Raw genomic sequence first — 21,840 nt, 5'->3', positions numbered from 1 at the left:
TTAATGTTTCTTTGTGGTAATGCTACCACAACCGGAAAATCACCCAAAAACAAACTCCATTCCAGGACCGGACTACAGCTTTTGTGACGGTTTGCCCACTACGTTGAATTCCTCAAGTGCAATAAAAGATGAGATGTCGCAAAAATGAATCAAGTTCATAATTGTTTTTAGGTGATTGTGCCTTCATTTACACTCAAACACAAAGCAACTCCAGAATTTTGTTTAAGATTACAATATATAGTTTTGATTTGGTAACCTACAATAACATCTTTGAAAAAGATCTAGTTAAAATGAAAATTATGAAGAATAACAAGATGTATCTTTTTGCCCACGTCCCGTTTACCCTAACTTCTTCCGTTTCATTCTTGCCATAGAGTCATAGGGAACTCGGGAGCCCAATGCAGTTGAATTAAAAATCGATTTTCTAGTTTTTACGATTAACTGCGCATTTAATTAAATGGAAATTTAATCGTCATTTTTATCGTGATCAATAAAATGAAAAAACAAACACAGTAACAAGCATAAGAACATTTAAGGTAATTTTATTGTCTGGTCATCCTGGAAGTCATATTGCAACAACGGAATGATTGAGCAATTCATCTGAAGTTTCACCAACAACTGTCCACTTGTCATTGTCAGGATCATAACATTCTATTGTTGTTCCACACTCTTCACTATCCCCGACTCTGAATGAAACGTAAAGACTGAAAGTTCTTTGAATTAAATTCAATTAAACAAACCTTTTCGTTTAATACTATAGTCGACACTCAGAAAAAAAATATAGAGTACGGATGTTGCAAGTTAATGTTAACTTAGGACGATGGGAAGCTTAATTTCTTATTCCCAACAATCGTAGCGAATATGAAACTCGCCTTTACCTTTAATAATAATTAATGTAGGCGCGCGTAGCCAATAACAAACCCATAGAGTTTATGGGTTAAAGACACGCGCATAACAGGCGCCATTTCATTGATTTCACTTTCCCTATGTAGGTTAAATCGAATTTTCTTATCCATAAAGTAAATCATCAGTTAGGTTTTATCGAACATATTGACCGTGATGCTCTTGAAAGCAACAAATATTGATGAATAAAACTCACCCTCCGACCACATATATCTTTCCCTGCATCACACAAGCTGAGTGGGCATTTCTTCCATAATTCATGTCACTCAATCTGGTCCATTTATTTGCAGTGACGTCATATCTTTCAACACTCTTTTCAGTTGTTCCTTCGTTTGATTCGCCTCCTGTTTATAAACTTTATACATAATTTGTTGTATACATATAATACATATAGCATATTAAGCTTGAAACAGAAATTGCAATTTTCAAGATGGGATTTTCGAGTATACAGCTCAATAAATCAAGGGTGAACATCGATTTTTGCATTCTACGAACACACTAAACATTTACCTGTGGCATATATGAAGCCACCAACTGCCACAGAAGCAAACCACCTTCTTGGCGTGGTCATAGGCGCTACGTCATTCCACACGTCATCGCTTGGTTGATATCGTTCCACAGACTTTAAGCGAAGTCCGTTTCCAAATCCACCAATAGCATATAAAAAACCTGATGGTCGTAGACATAGTTATTTAAACAAAAAAGTTATTTAGAAAACTTTTATCACTACATAAATTCTTTTTCTCATTCACCTTCACAAGCAACAAGGCTGTGTCCATGTCGTCCTTGTTTCATCGATGACATCGTTGTCCATTTGTTGATAGTTGGTATATAACATTCACCTGATCTGTCGTCATTGCTTTCTCCCACAACAAAAATTAAGTCTGAAACTCGTAAAAAAACATTAATAAGGACGTATTGCTGTACAGTTTTCGCAATGTCTGTTGTTTCAAATATTGTTTTTTATTTTCTTGTTGATTAGCATTTAGATCTGGTTTATTTAAACCATTTCCATACCACCGAGTACAGTGGCACCCATCACCATTCTCTTCAATCTCATTGGTGCAACTTCTTCCCATTTAAGTTCTTCTGTGTTTAGATTTAGACGAGATACGCGATTAGTTGAATCATCTTTGCCTTTGTCTTTGAGTATCTCTCCGCCAATGGCGTAAACGCAACCATGCAACAGAACTGAACAAAGTGACGTATGCCCAAGGTTCAAATCCTGTAAGGATTGCTTTTAATCTTAGTCAAATTACATTAGTTTTTAAATTAAACCAAAAATCTTGATTGCATGTTACTTAAGACTGAAAACTACATCATCCCTTAATTATGAGAAAATACTAACAGGGTAAGTCTTGCAAGGTTCTTGTAAAATGCTGAAAACTTCAGTAATTTTTACAAGCGTTTCATCTCCACCTAAACTGAGTATCCTTGTTCCTTTTGCTTCACAAAATAAATCAATTTTAATTACGTATAACTAAATTTCAACACAGAATGATGGAAGTTGTAGTTATACATGAATTCATATAAAAACAGACAGTCCAAGTCAAAACAAAACAAAAAAGTCTTTAAAGACTAATTGCATTACCTTTAATCCTTTCTTTTTTGGCTCGTCCAACGAAGTCATCTACTAGAGTTTTAAGACATTTGAAATTTTCTTGAACCAAAGTCTGGTGGTAAACAATAAACATATGTTTATTCATACTCACTCTTGAAATAAACTATCTAATCAAAAATACAGTCTAATGCAAACTAAAATGTGTAAAATAGATTTGATATAAGATACTTTAAGAAAAGCGTATGACACATATAAATTTTAAAAATCAAACTAAGTTCAAATTTTGGTACCTCACACGATACTACATCTTCCACAAAATTTGATGAAATTATTGTCAAGTCAACAGCTTGAAATAAAGACTGAAAATAATCTTGTCGCTCTTCTCGGTTGTGTTTGGTCCAGTTCACCACAGCCTTGTACAGAGCTGTTTCGGAAATCTGCATTTTTAAAAAATTTATATTTCGGGTTAACCTACATTCTACAACTTTCCGTACAACACATAAAAGTAAAACTAGAGTTAATTAGCAAAATGTTTCAAATGTAAACAAAGAATTCAATAAAAAATAAACAAATTAACTTTCATGCTGTCATGTGTAGGTAAACATGTTTATAGATTCATGCTCAGATTTGACGAACACCTACTTGAGTTTTGACTTTCCTGAAAAGAGAAACAAGTTCTGCTTTAGAGAGATTCTTGAAGTTTTCAGTGGTAATAACATCATCGATGTTTTCTTCAATAAAAGTCTTCACTTGATCTTCAAGATGATCACTTCCATAAAGATCAGCCAGGTATGAGATTTTTAGGCAGGTTTCTATGGAAATGGAATCTTCCAAAAACTTCAAGCAAAATTCTTTGACATCTGACAAATGAAATTAATCAATATCAACAACAACAACAAACATGAAGTTAATATCATACATTCCATGGTGGTGAGACCAGTATCACGTTAGAACAGAACTTTGGATATTGGAAACAAGGAAATGAAACATTCAGTTACGAAAATGTCACCTCAACATCCAGCACTTATATACTACACTTGAGAGCAATGGAAGCTTTTTAAGCCTTAAACTAAACAAACATCAATATTCACCATTAATTTGCATCATGTTCGATGCTGAGAGTAGATCACAAACATTTTCTTTGCTGATTTCTATGTTTCCAGTGTAAATGAATTCAACAATCAGTTTCATAGCTGCAGCTGCAACTCCTCGAATTTCAACTTGATTTTCATGTTTTTCTTTCATCTGACATTTTAACGTATATACATCAAGCAATAAAACAACTTCGGTATATTTTTAGCAAAAAGTATTACATAATTACAAATTACCTCTATGTCAAACATGCTTCCAAAATAATCCGAGAAACAAGACAAAACCATCTTATTGGCTGAAATTGATTCATCTTCGATATTAATTGTGACATCATTAAACTTGCCATTCAATCGTTTTCTAAAAATACATACCGTATTTTATTATTACTGGCTAATACTAAATTTTGGTCTCAAGGGTCTCAAGGGGTAGTACCTTTCAACAGATGAAACAATAGCCTCTCTGTACACTGGTCCCCCATCCCAGGTTGCCTTTTGGCAACAAGACCGTCCCAGAACCTACACGTGGTGAGGCTGTTTTTGCTAATCTGGGCGGATCTAGAGGGGCGAACCTCAATAAAAACACGTAGACACTCCAAGCTGTCTTTAGGCGGATGAGTATTTTACATACCAACGGCATGCTTGGTTGGTGCCAGGAAGGGCATTCGGCCATAAAATTATGCACCAAAGTTTTATGTTATTTAATGCAGCGACAATTTTATCGTCATGGTTTCCAACTGTGGGCCCCCTGCACAATTGGAGCTAATAGTACTACGGGGAAGGAGATGTCTGTGTCGGTTAGTAAGGGAGATCTAATGACGGACCCTGGGAAAACCTCTAGGGAAACCAGGATTCCTGACGCGGCTTCACGAAAACTGAAGCAGACCCTCAGATTTGCTACAGCTAATGTGGGATCACTGACGGGAAGGAGTGCAGAAGTGGTAGACATGTTGTATAGAAGGAAAGTGGATGTTGCTGGTTTTCAAGAAGTGAGGTACAAAAATCATGGTACAAGGACAGTGAAAGGGGGTGAAGGAACCTACAAGTTGTTCTGGAGTGGCAACTCCACAGCTCATGGTGGAGTTGGAGTAATGGTTACTTTAAATCTGGTGAAACATGTGGTTGAGGTCAGGCGGGTCAATGCAAGGGGGCTCGGGTTCCAAATAGCGACTGTCAGAACAGCGACTGTCAATAGAGCGACCACACGACAGCGATTCATTTAAAACAACGACTGTCAATAGAGCGACTACACGACAGCGATTCATCAAAAACAGCGACTGCCACAACAGCGACCTCACTTCTTTTATTAAATCCAAGGCTTACGCGCACACGCACTCTTTCACCCCCTCCACACATACCTTCCATCCCCCACACCTCTCTACACACGCATGCACGCACAAACAGGCAAACACTGCGTAGTGAAAGATTGAAACCAAAAGGGACTTTAAAACAACATTTTATTTGGACTATCCATAAAAGTCACATGATTTAAAAAGAAATAGGCTAGTCAAGCCAAACAACAGAAAGTCGTCAAGCCTTGCAATAAAATTCAGGGTCTAGAAAAAGATTGAAACCAAAAGGGACTTTAAAACAACATTTTATTTGGACTATCCATAGAAGTCACATGATTTAAAAAGAAATAGGCTAGTCAAGCCAAACAACAGAAAGTCGTCAAGCCTTGCAATAAAATTCAGGGTCTAGAAAAAGATTGAAACCAAAAGGGACTTTAAAACAACCAAAAGTCTTGCAATAAAAATCAAGCCACGTTTATTTCTAAATTGTGAGCAAGGGCTCGAAGGAACTGCCGCAGATCATACTGGCCTCGATTTTGCTGTACAACAGTGATTCGTGTGTTCATTGTCACGTATCTTTTCATTCGCTGAGTCAGGTCTCTGCCTTGTAGTAGCTGGGTTCGGTTTGCCCGTTGAAGGGCTTCCTCCCGTCTTAAAGCTTCGATGAATCGAAAGATGGAAGGATGATGAGTCTCCGTTGATCCCTGAAACGCATTGTGCCAACTCTCTAGCTGGTTGTTGGTTCGTGGCAGTCCCGCATCTTGTCTGGCTTTCACACTCCACATATGTACGGGAAACAATGGCTGTCGTCTGTCTCCTCGTCTGTTTCTTCGGCCCACGTAGTTGTCTTCGAAGTAATTTACGAGAGGCATTACTTCTGCTGGGTAGTCTGCCACCAATTCATCAAAGGCATCGCTCACTTCTATCCACTGGTAGAAAGGCAAGAGCAAGGAGCATTTTCAGTGCGAAGCATTTTCAGGAGCATTTTCAGTTCCGAATATTGTCGTCTTGCACATATAACCGTTGCAGTCCGTTTTCCTGAATCTTTCTCCAGAGCGATTGTCCCAAGTGAAAGTAACAGCCGTAGATGTGCGTTTGAGGAAATGCTTCAATGAGCGCAGCTTTGGAAGCTAGTTCAAAGTCGATCTGTACACTTCTTGGAGCGAGTCCAGGTTTCAGTGATTTGATTTCAGTCCACATTTGAGAGTATGTTACTTGTTGCTTATTTGGGAGTAGAACAAAAATGCAGGGAAGCACATTGTTTCGTATCATAGCATGCACAGTGTATACTTGATAAAAAAGGGATGGTGACACTTTGAATGTACCATCACACATCCAGTGTTCCGAATCGTGTAAGGTTTGAAGAAACTGATCTGTGCTGAAAATAAGCATCCGATGAACATCTCCAGGCCCACTGTCATAGAGCAGGAAGCGGAAGCAGGAGCGTTGTGTTAAATGTGAAAGTAATTGTTACATCATTGTAGCGGGTAATTGGTCCAGTGGTGAGTTGATTGTTAGCGCATTCGCTTGTTCACTGTTCAGTAATAGTAGGCTAGGAGGAGGAGGAGATGATCTTTTTGCAGTTAGGTTATTGAAAGAACTTATTTCGTACGGTTCCGGTACTTGTTTGCATTTTCTTCCGCTTTTCAATCAAAAAAATATGGTAAGCCTAGTTAAGTCGCTATCATAACAGTCGCTGTTTTAATGCGGTCGGCATTTATACAATCGCTGTTTGGAATGTCGCTCACTTGATTACGTCGCTATTATGAAGTCGCCATTATGACAGTCGCTGTTTTGACAGTCGCTATCCGGCCTGGATGCCATGCAAGGGTGATAGTAGTGGAAATTGCAATTGGAAACGAAGTGGTTACCTTTTTGTCTGTATATGCTCCCCATTGTGGTTGTAGCACTGAAGAAAAGGAAACTTTCTATGATAAATTGAGTGAGGAAATGCTGAAAGCACAGGGGAAATGCATGGTTCTAGGAGACTTTAATTGTCATGTCGGAAAAGAAAGCGATGGATATGATGGTGTGCATGGGGGATTTGGTCACGGCCTCAGGAATGTTGATGGAGAGAGAATGTTGGACTTTGCAGATAGCTTTGGATTGAAAATTGTCAATACATGGATTAAAAAAGATGTGGAGAAACTGATCACTTACGAATCTGGCGGACACAGAACTATGATTGATTATATTTTGGTAAGAAAGGAGGAGAAGGTGAAAAATGTGAAGACAATCCCAGGAGAAGAGGTTATGATGCAACATCGTTTAATGGTAATGGATGTTCTGCTCAAGAAAACATTTTATGGGCGAAAGGTAAAGGTAAACAAGATCAAGACATGGAAGTTAAAGGAGACAAACATTCAAAAGGCAGTGAAGGAAAAAGCAAGACATGTACTCACTGAAGACTTGGAATGGGATGAGGTCAATAACAGAGTGGCAAAGATTGTAAAAGAGGTATGTGGAGTGTCCAAGGGTTCTGGCCGAAAAGAAACTTGGTGGTGGAACAATGGTGCTGTCAAAAGGGCTCTGAGAGAGAAAAAGGAAAGTTACAAAAAATGGAGAAAGGAAAGAAGTGAAGGGGCAAGAGCGGAGTATGTAAAATATAGAAATAAAGCTAAGAGGGAGGTTTCAAAAGCAATGCATGAAGAGGCAAGAAACGAGGCACAAAGGATTGAGGAAATGAGAATGGAAGAAAGGATGAGGCACATCTATCGTATGGCAAGAACAAAGGCAATGTGTAAAAGAGATATTGTTGGTAACCCTTGCATGAGAAGTCAAGATGGACAGTTACAGATGCAGCTGGCAGATAAGTTGAGGTTGTGGAAGGAATATTGCGAAAAGTTACTGAATGAAGAAAACCAGTGGGATAACACACTAGAATCTAAGGAAAATGTTGGACCCGTGAAGAAAATCACAGTTCAGGAGGTTGGGAGAGCGATGTGCAAAATGAAAATAGGTAAAGCAGCTGGTCCAAGTTGTGTGCCAATAGAAGCAATTCGGCTATGTAATGTGGAGAGCATCCTAGCAAAGATTGGTAATGGTATGATGAATGGGGAGGGAATGCCTGCAAGTTGGAGAAAGAGTGTGTTGGTTCCTTTGTACAAAGGGAAGGGAGATGTGAAGGAATGTACCAGTTATAGAAGCTTGAAAATGCTTGAACATGCAATGAAGGTTTTGGAAAGAGTTTTCGAGGAGCGAATTCGTGAGAGAGTTGAAATTAGTGAGATCCAAATGGGTTTTATGCCAGGAAAAGGTACAGTTGATGCCATGTTTGCTGTAAGACAATTGATAGAGAAATACGAAAAGGTTGGGAAGGAGCTGTATTTCGTGTTTGTTGATCTGGAGAAGGCCTTTGACCGTGTTCCCAGAGAAGTGATTTGGTGGGCTTTGAGGAAGAAAGGTGTGATGGAACCAGAAGTTAGAGCGGTGATGAAGATGTATAAGGAAGCTGAGACATCTGTGAAACTCGAAGGCGAAATGTCAGAATGGTTTAAGGTAGAAGTGGGGGTCCACCAGGGTTCAGTGCTAAGCCCATTGCTTTTCGTAATTGTTATGGATGCTCTGACACATGATTTGGAAACAACAATGGAAGAGTTCTTGTATGCTGACGATTTAGTTCTCGTAGGAGATAGCTGGAAAGAGGTGGAGGAGAAGTATGTTAGATGGAAAAGCGCACTGGAAAGCAAAGGTTTGAAGGTGAACATCAATAAAACCAAAGCGATGAGAATTGGTAGAAAATCGTCGAAGGGAGTAGTCAGTACTGTTGATCCATGCGCAATTTGTGGGAAGAGAGTAGGGAGAAATTCCATTCAATGCAGAAAGTGCAAGTATTGGGTGCATAAGAGATGTTCAGGTATCAATGGAAGGCTGACGAGTGGAATGAATTACGAATGTGGCAGATGTAAAGGTTGTATTGGTGATGAAGAAGATGAGAAATATGTGAAATTGGGAAGTGATGAGATCGAGCTTGTTAAGGAGTTTCGTTATTTGGGGGATATGATAGGGGAAAATGACAGTACTGGCAGGGCAGTGACGGCAAGAATACACGCTAGTTGGAAAAAGTTTAAGGAATTGTCTGGTACACTCTGTGGCAGACTACTCTCTACCAACCTGAAAGGAAGGCTGTATAAAGCATGTGTAAGAAGTGTGATGTGTTATGGAGCTGAATGCTGGGCGATGAAGAAGGCTGATATCAGGCGAATGCAGACGACAGAAATGAGGATGATTCGAATGATGTGTGGTAAGACACTACGAGATGGGATTACCAATGATGTGATAAGAAGGTGGACATGTGTGGAAGATATTGAAGAGCATTTGAGAGGACATCGTCTGAGATGGTTGGGGCACGTTGAGCGAATGAATGAGGAGAGCTTAATAAGAAGAGTACAACACAAGATGATTGAAGGAAAGGTGAAAAGGGGAAGACCAAAGAAAACATGGGAAGAGACGGTGAAGGATGATATGAAAAGGAAAGGTTTGAAGATCGAGGATGCCATTGACAGGGGAAAGTGGAGGCGTCGCTGCAGACAACTGGTCGACCCTGAATTTGTTTCGGGATGAAGACCAGGCCTGAACAACAGGCGAATGGAAGATGATGATGATGGCTAATACTAAATTTTCAATTAAATATAGACAACAATACAACAATAAATAACGACAAACTAATATGATAAACTACAAATAATATCAAATTTAAGCAAAACAATGTTCTAATAAAAACATTTCTTCCACAATTAAACTGGCAACCTGTTTCTTACTTACTATTTTCTTACCTATTTGCATATTCCAACAAACTTTTTGCTTCTTGTCTTTCAAAAACTATCTTCTCTGTGCTAATTTCATCACAAAGTGTTTTGACTTTATCAGAGAGCATTGTTGCAGAACGACAAGAAAAAGTAATTTTATAAGCTGAACAAATCTTTAACATAAAAAAACAAAAATGACAATTTATAAATGAGAAAATCTTAAACCACAAAATGAATGTGATTTCGAAGCAAATAAAAGTTTCAGTCATCAGATGAAATACAATGTATACTGGGCGCTAGACATGTGGCAGAAATTATAAAACATGCACAATGTGTACCAGTGTAAACACATAGAACACACAAACTAGATGCACCCTGTGTAACATGTTTGATGACATATTTTGCAATCTTGGGTAAAGTGCATTTATAACAAAAGTGTTGTAAATGAATATAATTTCAGTTCTTGTTGGAAGCCCTGTGCAACAAATTTACTATAACCCAATTGGATGTTGAAACGACTGTCGAATATTTTGCTTTTTGTAAATTGTTGCATATTGATGCAACTTCCCCTTGCTAAAGATAAACACAAAACCGATTTTAGCACCTATTTCAATATAGCGAGTGGCAGTGTAAAAAGGTCTACAACTTATCAAGAAACATGATAAAATATTGATGTTTCTAATAATGGGAAAAAATGTTACTTGGCCAAAAACAGCATTAAAAAAAGCAAACATGATAAATAATAGAAAAAAAACAATTAAGCTTTTTTAATTAGATGATTCTTATCAAGACAGTTGAAGCTAAGCTGATAAAAATGATAAATTGGAATTAGTAAGTAGTAACATGACAATGCATGGTGATAAAATGTGGATGAGATGTCGGTTTGTAGAATTTAACCGGATAATTTTATTATCAACTTAATAAGAAGGACACATTTGCTATAAGTCTTGAGACGTGAGTCATTAACCGTTTGTCAATTCATTCAGTCGTTTATTCATTTCTTAAGTTCGTTACTGGCTTAATACAATATTATTCTCCCACGTTTTGGACGATTGACAACTACGAAAGCTTGACAACCGAGAAACACATGCAACCTGATCCAGTCAAGATGAATTTTTGTGATATCAGATTCGAGCCCCCTAAGTTCTAACGTCGGTCACAAAAGCTTTGTCACTGTCAGCCCCCGTCCAAGTCAGCTTTTACGATAGAAGACTGTTCGTCTGGAGAACGTACAAAACGCAACATCCTCTGTAACAGATGTACTAAGAAGCTTATTGTTAGATTGTTGCTAACTGTAAATAGCGCCAATAGTGATTTAATTTCTACCCATAGGGCGTTAGCATGCTTGCCAATGTAACTAACATGCCGGTACGTACCATTCCAGACTATCTGTTTTACATGTGTGTTCTCTTTTCACTGTCATTTTAAATATGTTGTTAAAAGCCTCAAAGCCTGATTCACTTTAAGCACAGCTCATTGCATCCTCAGTGTGCACTGTGCAGGGACGGCCACAGTCACAGTACGAAGTTAATCTAAAACTCCCACCGACCCTAACTCTTACTTTTAATGATTAAATTACTCAAGAAAATTTCGTCATTTCTGCAGATTAGTGTTGAATCCTTTGTTAGATATTTTTGTTTATTGGAAAGCGAAGAAAACCTAGGCTATTATTAAAAAATTTTATGGACCACTTTAATTTAGTGTTATGATTAAGTTATTGAGATGGTTAAGCAGCATGATAACGTCTTGATGACTATATACTAATTAGGTTTGATGTGTTCAGTTTTCTACCTGCTAATAAATGTATTATGAGTCGTTCTGCACTGGTTGTCATATCAAAAACTAGCGGTACTTGGTATTAGAAGTCGACTTCTTCTCTGCCTGAACAAATTTACTATTTTATTTTGTACAATTGCTGAGTTCAATTAATGGTAAAGTATTTACTAATAAGGTTTGAAAAGAGATAAAATAAGAGAAATTAGTTTTGCTTTGGGGAAAATTCCCACTAACCGAACCATTATTATTCGCTTAATGTAAATTCTTTACCGTTCACCCAGGGGTGTCCAATCTTTTTGGCCAAAGGGCCACATGCGATTTACGAATGATTGCGCGGGCCACTTGAATGTTTATTGCTAATTTCGAATTAAAACCCTCACACCAAAATTCTAATTTCAGAAATAAATTGTGATGCAATAAAATTAACTTGAATAGTTGTACACCCCTGCACTAGAGACTAGCCTATAGTATATTATCTATCTATTGCTCTATTATCTATTATCTCTACTATCTATTGCTCTATAGCAGTGGTTCCCAACTGGGGGTACTCGTACTCCTTGGGGGTACCAGATTGAACATCAAGGGGTACGAAGATCCTTGAGCTATATACGAATTGAGCCATAAAAGCAATTTAATTTAGCAATAGGCTATATAAATGAAAAATTCCATCAGAAATTTTTTGGGGGTACGAAGAATGCTCTGACCTGACAAAGGGGTACGAGCAGCAAAAAAGGTTGGGAACCACTGCTCTATAGTATAGAGCAATAGACAAAGAAAGCAAACAATAAATGCCAATTTCTCGGAATGTAAGTTCGCCATAAATTACATAGGCGGTTCAGTTGATATAATATAAGTCATTTCGAAAAATACCGCGGGGGCCACTCAGAACCTTCCCGCGGGCCACGGGTTGGACACCCCTGCTTTAGCCCTTTAAAGCTTAGACAACAGGAAAGTCAAAATCTGTTTTGGACATAAACAAGAAAAAGCGAATCGATCGTTACAAACATAGATAAAGAATTTAAGGCGCGGTAATAGATTTTCTGATAAATGAGCTTGACCTTGTTAAGAATAATACCACCTGAAAAAGTAACAAATCCAACAACCGGTGAACCAATAAGCCTACTGGTAACATAGAGATCCCGTATATGCTATAACTTTGCAATTTCTATTAAAAAGGTTGAACGTTTTACGCAATGGTTAAATAAAGTTTGTTAGACCAACCAGAGGCCAGCATGGTCAGTGTTTTTTTTTAGTACGGGGATTGCCCCTAATAAAAAAAAATGTTGAAATCTTTCAGGGCGCTTTGATGGGTTGGACTAAAATGTAATTGAAAATTGATGAGTTTTAACTTTTTGGCCCAAAATTGCAGACTTGAGTTCAACATTCTATTGCAAGAGTCGGAAATAAGTTATGTGATTTTATTAGGATTTCATGAAATAATAGCCTAGGGCGTACTAAATTGACACGCTAAATTTCATGGAGCCCCATGCGGGGTTTATCGAGTTGTTGCATTTTTAGTAATTTCACTTTATACTAAAATTAAGAAAGAAATTAGGCTTTTTTAGCATATACGGAGCCAAGATTAGTAGTGGGAAAAATAGATTTGACAATATTGGATAAAGATGACGCAATGAAAAATAATAGATAACACAGAGCACTGACTAAATTTTATTGAACATGAACGTTTATTTCGAATTTTACATTTCTTTGTCTGGTTACAGTCACGAAATTACCTTGTATCATGCAAACTGCCATGTGTTTATGCTACAGTATTATTTCAACATTTCCACCTAAAGTTATTCTGCTGATAGAATGCCTGTACGTTAGGAAATAGGCCACCATGCAACTGCTATGACCAAACATTAGCACCTACAACTTCATACATAGGCTGCATGCACTCAGCTACTAGTAGGCTACTACTACTAGTAGCTACTACAATAATGAATAAAAAGGCTTCTTGAGGGGAAAGGGGATTTTCGTTCATGAAAGTCAAACAAAGCGTTTTTTATGATACAAGAAGTTGTTTAATTTGGACCGAGTTAGGTTACATTGGTGTCTGAAAGCCTGAACTGGGCGAGTAAGATCAGTTCTATCCTGCATTGAAAATAAGTATCGTTATTACTCAAAACGACTGCAATGAAAATGTTTGCATTAACTCTGGCTCTGATATGTTTGCTTCGAATTACTTTTGACTGGATTTCGTCAAATCAGAGACTATTGTTAAGGATCGCAACATGTTAGTTTTGTGACTTCAATTTCATTATCTTTACATTCCTTGAATTAATTGCAACAGTTCTTCATTTTCTGAAATGAAATATTAATGCTTCTGTCGAATGACATTTGATGCATCGAGCGCTCAACGCAAAACAGAACGTCTTCATATTGTGGTAACTCAGTTAAAGTCATCAAATATGTGAGGTCAATCACCTTAACAAGCAAATTCAAAACACGGGGTGACAAAAAAATCAAAATATTTAAATACAATATAAATAAAAAATTGAAATTAGTGATGCCACAACGAAGTTACATTTTGTTTGTTGTTTTGACACCACTTACTGTGGTGATATTTGTTACTGTTTATTTATCGTGAGTTACCACAACGTTCGTACTTTGTTGTTCTCACAACTTCCGCATTTTAGGGAACAAGCAAGGTCACTACGCTAACGCCTTCTTTCATTGCTCGATACCAATCAGTAAATGAAGTGTTAAAACATTAGAGTATTTTCGACTGTCCGGTCTTATGAATCTTCTTAACTCGGGTTGTGCTGTATGATAAAAATGCTACCAATATATTCATTGAACCGTCAGATATAGCTTTAATATTTCTTTGTGGTAATGCTACCACAACCGGAAAATCGCCCAAAAACAGACTCCATTCCAGGACCCGACTATAGCTTTTGTGACGGTTTGCCCACTACATTGAATTCCTCAAGTGCAATGAAAGATGAGACGTCGCAAAAATGAATCAAGTTCGAAATTATTTTTAGGAGATTGTGCCTTCATTTACACTCAAACACAAAGCAACTCCAGAATTTTGTTTAAGATTACAATATATAATTTTGATTTGGTAACCTACAATAACATCTTTGAAAAAGATTTAGCTGAAATGAAAATTATGAAGAATAACAAGATGTCTCTTTTTGCCCACGTCCCGTTTACCATGACTCCTCCCGTTTTATTCTTGCCATAGGGTCATAGGGAGCTCGGGGGCCCAATGTAGTTGAATTAAAAATCGATTTTCTAGTTTTTACAATTAACTGTGGATTTAATTAAAAGAAAATTTAATCGTCGTTTTCATCGTGATCAATAAAATGAAAAAACAAACACAGTAACAAGCATAAAAACATTTAAGGTAATTTTATTGTCTGGTCATCCTGGAAGTGATATTGCAACAACGGAATGATCGATCAATTCATCTGAAGTTTCACCAACAACTGTCCACTTGTCATTGTCAGGATCATAACGTTCTATTGTCCTGGCACAGTCTGCACTTTCACCGACTCTGAATGAAACGAAAAGACTAAAAGTTCTTTGAATTAAATTCAAATAAAACAAACCTTTTCGTTTAGTGATTGACACTCTGAAAAAATATAGAGTATGGATGTTGATCTAATATCTAACAAAGATCTGATCTAATATCAGATAAAGAGTACGGATGTTGCAAGTTAATATGCTAACTTAGAACGATGAGAAGCTTAATTTCTTATTCCTAACAATCGTAGCGAATATGGAACTCGTCTTTACCTTTAATAATAATGTAGGCGCGCGTAGCCAATAACAAACCTATAGCGTTTATGGGTTAAAAGACACACGCATAACAGGCGCAATTTAATTGATTTTACATTCCCTTTCCATTTACATCGTAAATCGTTGTTGAAGTTTTATCGAACATATTGACCGTGATGCTCTTGAAAGCAACAAATATTGATGAATAAAACTCACCCTCCGACCACATATATCTTTCCTTGCATGATACAAGCTGAGTGGGAACATCTTCCATAATTCATGTCACTCACTGCCATCCATTTGTTTGCTGTGACGTCATACCTTTCAACACTCTTTTCAACTGTTTCTTCCTTAGATTCACCTCCTGGTTATAAATTTTATGCATAATACTTTGTACACCCATAACAAACTATACTGCTTGAAAAACAAATTGCAATTTTCGGGTATACAGCTCAATGAATCAAGGGTGAAGATCGATTTTAGCATTCTACAAACATATTAAACATTTACCTGTGGCATATATGAAGCCTCCAACTGCCACAGAAGCAAACCACTTTCTTGGCGTGGTCATTGGTGCTACGTAATTCCACACGTCATCACTTGGTTGATATCGTTCCACAGACTTCAAATGGTATTTGCTTCCAAATCCACCAATTGAATATAAAGACCCTGACGTACCAATTGTAAAGTAAAGTAGAAAACATACCACACAGATTCTTTCTATCATCTACCTTCACAAGCAGCAACAGTATGTCCATATCGTTCTTGTTTCATCGGTGACATTGCTGTCCATTTGTTAAAAGTGGGAATATAATATTCAGCTGATCTATCATCATCGCTTCCTCCCACAACAAATATCATATCTGAAACTCGTGATAAATAAATATGGATGAAGGAAAGATGACGTACAGTGTGCGCAACTTTTGTTATTTCAGATTTAATTTATACTTTTTGTTAATCAACGTTTAAATTTGTCTAATTTAAACCATTTCCCTACCACCAAGTACAGCTGCACCCATCACGTATCTTTGGCATCTCATTGGTGCAACTTCCTCCCATTTAAATTCATCTGTGTTTAGATTTAGACGAGAAATGCGACTGGTTAGAATGTTCTCGTCTTTGTCTTTGGGTGTCGCTCCTCCAATGACGTAGACAAAACCATGCAACAGAACTGAGCAGAGTGACATACGCCCAAGGTTCAAATTCTATAACAATTATATTTTGTTTCAGCCAGTATATCAGTTTTTAAAATTAACCAAAAACCTTTGCATGTTTTATACAACTGCGTTTTACAACACCACGCATAAAGTTATGAAGGAATACTAACTGGATAAGTCTTGCAAGGTTCTTGCAAAATGTTGAAAACTTCAGTAACTTTGTGAGGTGTTTTAGATCCACCTAAACTGAGTATTCTTGTTCCATTTGCTTCACAAAATAATTCATTTCTTCTTAGTTAGAATAAATTTCCTCACGGAAATATGAAAGCAGACAACCCAAATTAAAAACAAAAACTTATAAAGGCTAACTACTTTACCTTTAACTCTTTCTTTTTTGGCTTGTGCTACAAAAAAGTCTAGCAGAGTTTTAACACACTCGAAATTTTGTTGAACCAAAGTCTGAACAAATAAAAACAAACAGTGGCTCATACTCAAGCTATAATCTGATAAAAAAACAAAAACTATATAGATAACCAAGACCTGTGTAAAATTGTATTTAGTATTAAGAGTAATGTTTAATGAAGGCTTAAAATGTAGCCAAGTTTTGCAATAAAATTATTGAATTGAATTAAAAAATTCAAGAAAGCTTGTAACGCAAAAAAGTTTTGCAATCAAAATAAGTCCAAATTTGGTACCTCGCATGGCATTGTCTCTTCAACAAAGTTGGGCAAAATCATTGTCAAGTCAACAGCTTGAAATAAAGACTGAAAATATTCTTGTCTCTCTTTTATGTTGTGTTTGGTCCAGTTCACCACAGCCTTGTAGAGAGCTGTTTCAGAAAGCTGAATGATTTAAGAAACGTATAACTTAGATTAACATTCTTAATGTTGCATAAGACATATCAAAATCAAACAACGTGGTCTAATAAAGCCTATAATGACTTTTATAGTCACATCAACTTCTATACTCACACTTTACACATATTTAGCATATACAATCACATCCAAACACACAATGTCAAATATGTGAAAAGGTAATTTAATTACAATCCAACAAATTAGCCTTTCTTATTGTATATAGTGAGACTTCATTAATCCGAACCCCGAACAACCAGAATCCCTGTTATCCGACACAAAACTGCCGGAAACGGATTTCTTCCTATGAATTTTACTTCTTTAATCTGGAAACCACGCTGTTCGACTCCGACACAAAAGTTTTGGAACAAATGTGCTAAATCAATAGCAATAAAATCCGATAAACCGGATTATTAAGAGTGAAGCGAAAATGATTTACGATTGTCCTAGATACAGTAGTCAGTTGACGAAAACAATAGCCGATTATCTACACATAATAATGTTGCATTTTCATAAATAAAGATGGATTAAGATCGCGAAGATAACCTAGTGATTAGAGCATTCGTTTTTAATGCGGTGGTTCTGGGGTTCGACACTGGGTTGGATAATGCAAAATATATAATTTCATTTTAGTTGCTGTCCATCCAGAAACTTGGTACTTTGAGTTGGAGTAAGGTGCATACTGCATTTTGAACACTGTGCTGCATTTGTAAGATTGATGGATTTTTCACATTTCAGATAATCCGGATATCCCGCTAAACCGACATTTTATGACAAAACAAAGTGGTCCGGATTAACAAAGTCTGACTGAAATCACTTAGCTAAAGCCAGATGCCCACTTGATTTTTAACTTTTCTGGAAAAAGCAACTATTTCATTCTTAGTAAGAGTTTTGAAATCTTCCAGGGTGATGACTTCATCAATGTTTTCTTCGATAAAAGTTTTTACTCGATCTCTGAGACGATTGCTGGTTCGATGATCGTAAAGATCAGCCAGTTGTAAGACGGCAAGGCAGGTTTCTATCGAAATGGAATCTTCGAGGAATTCCAGGCAGAATTCCTTTACATCTACAAGATAACCTCAAGATAATCAAATAACAGCAAACCATAGGCTTTACTTTGTTAATCTCTAATGGAATTGTGCTTAAAAGAAATTTCTACTATTAACTTAGTCAGTGCTACTCAAGGGGTTTTGTTAGGCATATGGATTCATGCTTAATGTCACTACTTGCTTTAAATTTTATTATAAATTGATCAACCATACATAGCGAATTATACAATATGGCGACTAGTAATATATAAATGGCAGTATCCTGCAAAGCGTTCTGCAAAACTCCTGTTGCATCCTCAGACGTTTTACTTCAACAATCAAAAATTCAAATTTACCCCCGATCTGCATCATATTAGACGCTGAAAGCAGATCACAAACATTATTTTTGTTTATTTCTATGTGTCCAGTGTAAATAAACTCAATTATAAGTTTCATGGCATTTGCCGTTACTCCGAGAATCTCCACCTGATTTTCATGTTTTTCTTTCATCTGAAAATGTCAAAATATTTACTTAAACAGTTCAATGCACTTTAGATAATACAGTAGTCGCCGCTTATAAGATCCACGGATATTGGATCCAGCCGCTTATTGGAGCCAAATCCCATGGAACAGAATTTCTACATACTAACATAGTGCAAAATACTTCACATAGTGGATCCATTTCCAACGTCACAGTAAAATGTAGTAAAAAACCTAGTAAAATGCTTTCCCCAGCTGTTGTAACAGCCATTTCACCTTTTCGGCTCTCACAAGTAAAAAGTCTACAAGAAACATTTTGTGGGAAGATGTGTGTTTTCTGGATTTCAAGTTTTAGTCATTGTTAACTAGGAACATAGTCTAGGGTTGTGATTTCAAAAATACGATGTCGAAAAGATCACCTAACTCAGTCAACAGCACTCCGGACAAGAAGCTGAAAATACTCGCCATCACTTGACGCTCCAGGAGAAGCTCTCAATGCTAAACAAGTACTGTACGAAACTAAAGAACATAGACCGCGAGATGCTGCAAGTGTGCTCGGTATCTCTCGAGGACGGCTACAAATAATACTGAAGAAGGAGGCGGAAATTAGCAGCAAAGTTAGTTATGATTAATTAGTTAGGATTAGGGATAGATTAGTTAGGATCACGATTCTTCAATTCGGCACACATCTGGAAAAGATAAACAAATTAAAGATGCTCTTTATAATTGTTTCCAGTTTGTGAAAGTACGAAACATGCCTGTCAATGGTCCTGTTCACTGTCAAAATGCAGAGTAGCTTGCAAAAGAGAGTGATCATCTCGAATTTCAGACAACGAACGGGTGGTTCACCAGATGGAAGAAGCGGCATAACATTGTTTTCGCAACTTTAACGAGAGAAACTGCAAAAGCAGACGTAAAAGCAGCTGAAATGTTTGTCACTGAATCCTTACCAGAGCTTCTCAGAACATTTCCAGAGGAAAATATTTCGAATGCTGATGAGACAGGGATTTATTTTCGTGCACTCCCTCACTCCACGTATGTTCAAAAAGATGAGAAGAAGGAGAAAAGAGGATTAAAGGTGGCCAAAGATCGTGCAACGGTTCTGGTATGCTGCAGTATGGCGGAAGAGAAGCAACTTCTGTTGTTCATTAGTAAGTCGAAGACTCCACGCTGCCTTAAAAATGTTAATCCGCCAATACCTTACAACTTTTTCGCAAACTTGTGGATGACAGGGCAAATCTGAAAGGCGTGACTCAAAGATCTTGATCAAAAAGCGAGGAGAGAGAACATGAACATTCCACTTTTGGTCGACAACTGTTCTGCGCACATTGAAGTGGACGGATTGATAAACGTCACTGTGAAGTGCGTGCCGGCCAACACCACATTTGTTCTGCAACCTTGTGATCTCATTTCTTACATTTCATTTCTCCTGGAATGGAGCTGGATCTTATAAGCGGCGCCTACTCTATTTCAAAAAACCTTACGAAACCGTACCTCAATATCAAACATGTTTTCAAAATATTCTGAGAAACAAGACAAAACCATTCTATTGGCTGAAAATAATTCATCTTCAACTTTGATTGTGATGTCATTAAACTTTCCATTTAATCTTTTCCTAACATAATATATCATTGATTTTTTAAACAAGTATTAACAATGAATAATAAGTGTACAGAAAAAAAAAAAATATTAAAAATATCCAAAAAAAGTAAGCTAATTGGTTAAGCTACAAAAATATGGTCAGGAACTTATAAATCTAATAATTAATCCTTTTAATGATAAAAGTTACAAGATTTATGCTGGAAACCTATTTTCCTACTTTCTTACCTATTTGCATATTCCAACAAACTTTTTGCTTCTTTTCTTTCACAAACTATTTTGTCTGTGGTGATTTGATCAGAAAGTTGTGTGACTTTATCAGAAAACATTTTTAAAATGGCAGGAGGTCAACTTTGCAGCAGTAAAAGTCTTAAACACTAAAACCAAAAGAATATACTCGTACAAATATTAGATCGTGTAAATTGGTTAAAAACAAAAGCATATTGAATATAAAAAGGACATAACAATTGCAATGTAAGAAAATCATTAGAGCGAAAACGGCAGAAATTATTTACAGCTATACAACCCCTGATTTATACATTATACAATTATTTTTTAAGTCATAGTTAGTGCTATTATGCTGTCACTGTCATGTTGTGACATAATGTAAAACGGTCATCCTGCATGACTATATGCTAACTAAACTTCTTAAACTTGATTAAAACTCAGTGCACAGTCGAATCTGTTTAGGAGACAAGATACACATCGCTTTAATGTTATTTTACGTTCTTCTGTGTACTTTAAATTAATTAGTTCCTTAATTAAATAGCTTGTGGTTACAACAAACCATGAATAGAACGTAAACAAACTACACATACTTTAAGTCCCTTAGTGCAGTTTTTAATAAGACGTACAAATACATGACATGTGCATACACCAAGTATGCTAATCTAAAAGTGGACAAACTATGGCCAGCACAGAGCTTCAATGAAGTTTGATGACACGCTCAGTGGCTAAAGACATATGTTTTTGGGGATATCAAAAATTAAACCAGTTTACCCAAGTTGGACAACAACTAGGACATCAGTCACATGCACACTAGTTATAAGGCAAACTATTATTTTGTAGCCACGACTTCCATTATTAAGAAACCATAAATAAAATATCTATTATTTTAAAAACAAACATCCTCTTATAAATTTTGAGGCATTAATGTAAGTTTTTAAATGTTCCATGAGTATTTAAAACAAATCAAAGAAAAATAGTTTTTAAACTTGTTAGTAAAAAGATTTTTTACTGCAACATTGTAGCTACCAATGAAAACTTTTACAGATTAGGAATGAGACTAAATGACGCCAAAAATATAATTTTGAGATCATTGGTATCGTCGTTGGTACCATGTCACCAACACGCCTTTGGACAATTTCCTTAAATTTCTTGGTTCAACCAAATTCTGTGCATTTCTTAGTTAAACAACGTTGATTATTTTTTCTTTATATTCTGTTCACTGCTTTTCACTTCATTTAGTTGTTTGTTATTTTCTTAAGTTTGTTACTGGTTTAATACAATTTTATTCTGCCATGTTTTGGTCGATCGATCTCTGCAAAAGTTCTGCAGAGAGACGCAACATAATCCTGTCAAGTTTTTGTGACATTAGACTTGAGTTGCTCTCACTCAAAATTCTGACG

General features: G+C 36.7%; 2 protein-coding genes across 3 annotated transcripts; both read right to left on the bottom strand.

Annotated features, from left to right (window-relative positions):
* Positions 1-526: 526 nt before the first annotated feature.
* LOC143469976 (kelch-like protein 12) lies at positions 527-9,762 on the bottom strand. The gene is made up of 12 exons (XM_076967798.1): positions 9,620-9,762; positions 3,793-3,913; positions 3,556-3,709; positions 3,107-3,324; positions 2,755-2,901; positions 2,495-2,576; positions 2,252-2,349; positions 1,921-2,128; positions 1,656-1,787; positions 1,414-1,572; positions 1,100-1,247; positions 527-686 (listed from the first exon to the last, which is right to left on the bottom strand). The coding sequence occupies exons 1-12, from the start codon at positions 9,718-9,720 to the stop codon at positions 566-568; spliced, it is 1,689 nt and encodes a 562-aa protein (XP_076823913.1). The 5' UTR covers positions 9,721-9,762; the 3' UTR covers positions 527-565.
* A 4,870-nt stretch (positions 9,763-14,632) lies between these two features.
* Positions 14,633-20,585, bottom strand: LOC143469975 (kelch-like protein 12). Of its 2 annotated transcripts, XM_076967796.1 has the most exons (12): positions 20,441-20,585; positions 20,108-20,228; positions 18,490-18,643; positions 17,945-18,171; positions 16,947-17,093; positions 16,629-16,710; positions 16,422-16,519; positions 16,092-16,299; positions 15,826-15,957; positions 15,605-15,763; positions 15,311-15,458; positions 14,633-14,870 (listed from the first exon to the last, which is right to left on the bottom strand). In XM_076967796.1, the coding sequence occupies exons 1-12, from the start codon at positions 20,539-20,541 to the stop codon at positions 14,738-14,740; spliced, it is 1,710 nt and encodes a 569-aa protein (XP_076823911.1). In that variant the 5' UTR covers positions 20,542-20,585; the 3' UTR covers positions 14,633-14,737. The 2 variants fall into 2 exon arrangements, with proteins under 2 accessions (XP_076823911.1, XP_076823912.1); XM_076967797.1 differs by lacking the exons at positions 18,490-18,643; positions 20,108-20,228 and having other exon boundaries at positions 20,441-20,584.
* Between the last annotated feature and the right edge of the window lie 1,255 nt (positions 20,586-21,840).

This window comes from Clavelina lepadiformis, chromosome 9, assembly GCF_947623445.1.
Source record: "Clavelina lepadiformis chromosome 9, kaClaLepa1.1, whole genome shotgun sequence".
In the NCBI taxonomy this organism is placed as follows: domain Eukaryota; kingdom Metazoa; phylum Chordata; class Ascidiacea; order Aplousobranchia; family Clavelinidae; genus Clavelina; species Clavelina lepadiformis.
The sequence above is the reverse complement of the archived record's forward strand: the minus strand, read 5'-3'. Positions and strand labels throughout refer to the sequence as shown.